The 3,000-nt window shown below is 40.8% G+C and overlaps 1 protein-coding gene across 1 annotated transcript in view; it reads right to left on the minus strand.

Moving 5' to 3' along the window:
- Positions 1-370: 370 nt before the first annotated feature.
- Positions 371-3,000, minus strand: part of LOC106311888 (disease resistance protein TAO1-like) — a 9,339-nt gene continuing 6,709 nt past the window's right edge. Inside the window, exon 4 of the mRNA XM_013749211.1 lies at positions 371-2,166. Within this exon, the coding sequence (XP_013604665.1) occupies positions 754-2,166 (1,413 nt within the window). The 3' untranslated portion in view covers positions 371-753. The remainder of the gene's footprint in view (positions 2,167-3,000) is intronic.

Genomic DNA, 3,000 nt, shown 5'->3' on the forward strand with positions numbered 1-3,000 from the left:
AAAAAAAAAATCATGTTGAATACTTAATGAATCCACTCTAAGCGCGAAGCGAGGTCCGACTCTAATTTTGAAAATTTATTTGTTTTATGTGCACCCACTAGAATTCAGAAAAGAAAAAAAAATATTAAAATCATTCGGTAAGCGAAAAAAAAAACAGTTTGCTTTGGAATATAAATTAACCTGATTGGGGGAGATTAGGCGTATTCAAGTGCATGTTTTTTAAATAGGACCCAGAGAGATGGACGATACCTAGGGATAGAGGCAAACCTGTGACGACCGTTTGCTTCACCAACAGCAGCTCCTCCTCGATTAAAAGCACAAGAAGATATTTTTGTTAGGGACTCAAATCTGAGACAGAATAACAAAAAAAAAAAAAAAGAAGTTGTACGTGTGAATCTTGCATTGTCATTTTCCGAATGCTTTGTCTTACTTAGGTATTAACTTTTAAGGCGATCTTTGAAGCTCTCAATAATGTACATCAGCATGAAGGGACCTCCAAGAGTGGAAGCATCCCGCATTTTTTTTATCTCCCATGCTTCGGAGCTTTCTGAAAGTATATAGTCGAACTGGATCTCGAACTCAAAAACAAGCTCGGTGGAAGTCATCTCCTCTGTTTCAACCTCAACCTCAAATGTGTACAGATGCCCGGGAAAAACTCCTTGTACTCTTTTATAACAAGCAGTGAGAGCATTCCCTCCGGACATGATGCTACAACAGACAGATCCCCAATCTACAGAGTCATTTTTTTCCACATCACCACATATGATGCAAGCCGTAAATTTTGGTTGATTTACCAAGAGGCATTTGATTCAACTTCAGAGTTAAGGAACTCCCAGATGATCGGTAAGGGAAGCACGTAGGCACTTCTTCAGCGGGAAAGACTGCATAATCATCGGTCCGTGTCAGGCTGATGAGATCTCTCGCTTCTTGATTTAGTTTGAAGCAGTTAATGAAGTGCAGATGACAGAAACATCGATTTCGAAAGGAGCAATCTAGTCTCTCCAGTGAGTCACAATTTTCTGCATCTAGTAGCCATAGCGAATCGGGAAGCGGCGGGAGTGATACCAGCTTCTTCATTCCGTTTAGTACAAGTTGACGTAAACCATATATGCTCTTGGTCCATGGATCAAACTCTTGAATGTCTGTGGAACTCTCATGATAACTTTCCATCGAAGAGCAATTTGAGAGATCGAGTTCTCCAATAGATTCCAAGTCGATGTTGACCAGGTTTCCAATAGAGGAAGGTAGCTCCACCATACTTGAGCAATAACTGAGATTCGGTTCTTGAAGATTAGTTAAATTCCCAATAGAGGAAAGGAGCTCCACCAAATTTGAACAATGGCTAAGATTCAGTTTTCTGAGACTAATTGCATTCCCAATAGAAGAAGGGAGCTCCACCAAACTTGAGCAATAACTGAGATTCAAATTCATGAGATTAACTGCATTCTCAATAGAAGAAGGGAGCTCCACCAAGCTTGAACAGTTTCTAAGATCCAATTTCTTGAGATTAACTAGATTCCCAAGAGAAGAAGGGAGCTTCACCAGACTTGAGCAATGACTGAGATTCAGTTCTTCAAGACTAGTTGCATTCCCAATAGAGGAAGGCAGTTTCACCAGACTTGAACAACGACCAAGATCCAATTTTTGTAGTTTAGTTGCATTCCCAATAGAGGAAGGTAGCTCCACCAAACTTGAGCAATGATGGAGATTCAAATTCTTGAGATTAACTACATCCCCAATAGAAGAAGGGAGCTTCACCAGGCTTGAGCAATGACTGAGATTCAGTTCTTCAAGACTAGTTGCATTCCCAATAGAATAAGGGAGCTCCATCAAGCTTGAGCAATAACTGAGATTCAATCTCCGAAGATTAATAGCATTCCTAGTAGAGAAAGAGAGTTTTACCAGGCTTGAGCAATGACTGCGATCAATGTCTTTAAGATCAGTGACTGCAGTTTCAAAGTTTAAGAGACGCTCCACCAAACTTGAGCATCCATGGAGATTCAATATTTTGAGATTAATTGCATTCCCAAGAGAGGAAGGAAGTTTCACCAAACTTGAACAGTATCTGAGATCCAAGTCATACAGATTAGTGGCAGTTGAGAGATTAGGAAGCTCTTTCAAAATTTTTGAATGACTCAAATCCATCCACTTGGGATTTCTGATCGGCTGTAATGAAAAATACTCAAATATTAACACTGTTGACAATTATTATTAAATACATAAGAAAAAAAATTGGTTAGATACCCTAACTTAGGCAGTTATTTTTTTAACTTCTCAATAATGCCAAGAAACAAGTTTCTCTCTCCTGCGATTTTGCTCTCAGGCACTGTGTGTTTGAGAAAAGTCTTTAACCTCTGGTTCCTCAATTGTTTCCCCTTTTACCCCACGGTTTATTCCCTTTTCAGTCTTTTATCCTCTGTAAATCGCAGTAATTCTTCAAAAATTTGCCGTATTCAGAAGAAACCAACGGTCCGTTGATAGCTTTCCTTGCCGACCACCGCTTCTGACGGAATCCTCACCGGGTTCAGCCCCCGACTAAGTCGGTGGGTCAGCCAGGTCACCCTGCGCCGGTCCTCTACTCTCCTCTCCCCACTTCCACCGATGTCCAGCTCTCTCTCTGCAGAACTTGGGAGCTCGTACGGATGAAATATTGGTGAAGAGAGCATCTTTGGGTTGATATAACCTTGTACGCTTTTTCCACACTTGCAACTACTTCAAGGACAGTTAAGGATAAAGCATTTATCACAACTACTCCCTCACCATTGATTATATTCGTGAGCTTTAACTCCGGTGACTTGGTTGGTATAACCTCCTAATCAGCTTTATCTGGTTATTACTCCTCGTCGCCACCGACCAAAAGCTATAAAGCATCAGATCTTCTTTCACAACTACAAGATGTTGCGACGGCTCAGTAGATCTGAAAAAGGAAAAATGCAAGCTCCTCAAGAGTTACCTCCGAAGAAACCTCCGGTCCGTATTCCGGCAAATACTAATGATGAC

The sequence above is a fragment of the Brassica oleracea genome, chromosome C8 (genome assembly GCF_000695525.1).
Source record: "Brassica oleracea var. oleracea cultivar TO1000 chromosome C8, BOL, whole genome shotgun sequence".
Classification (NCBI taxonomy): Eukaryota; Viridiplantae; Streptophyta; class Magnoliopsida; order Brassicales; family Brassicaceae; genus Brassica; species Brassica oleracea.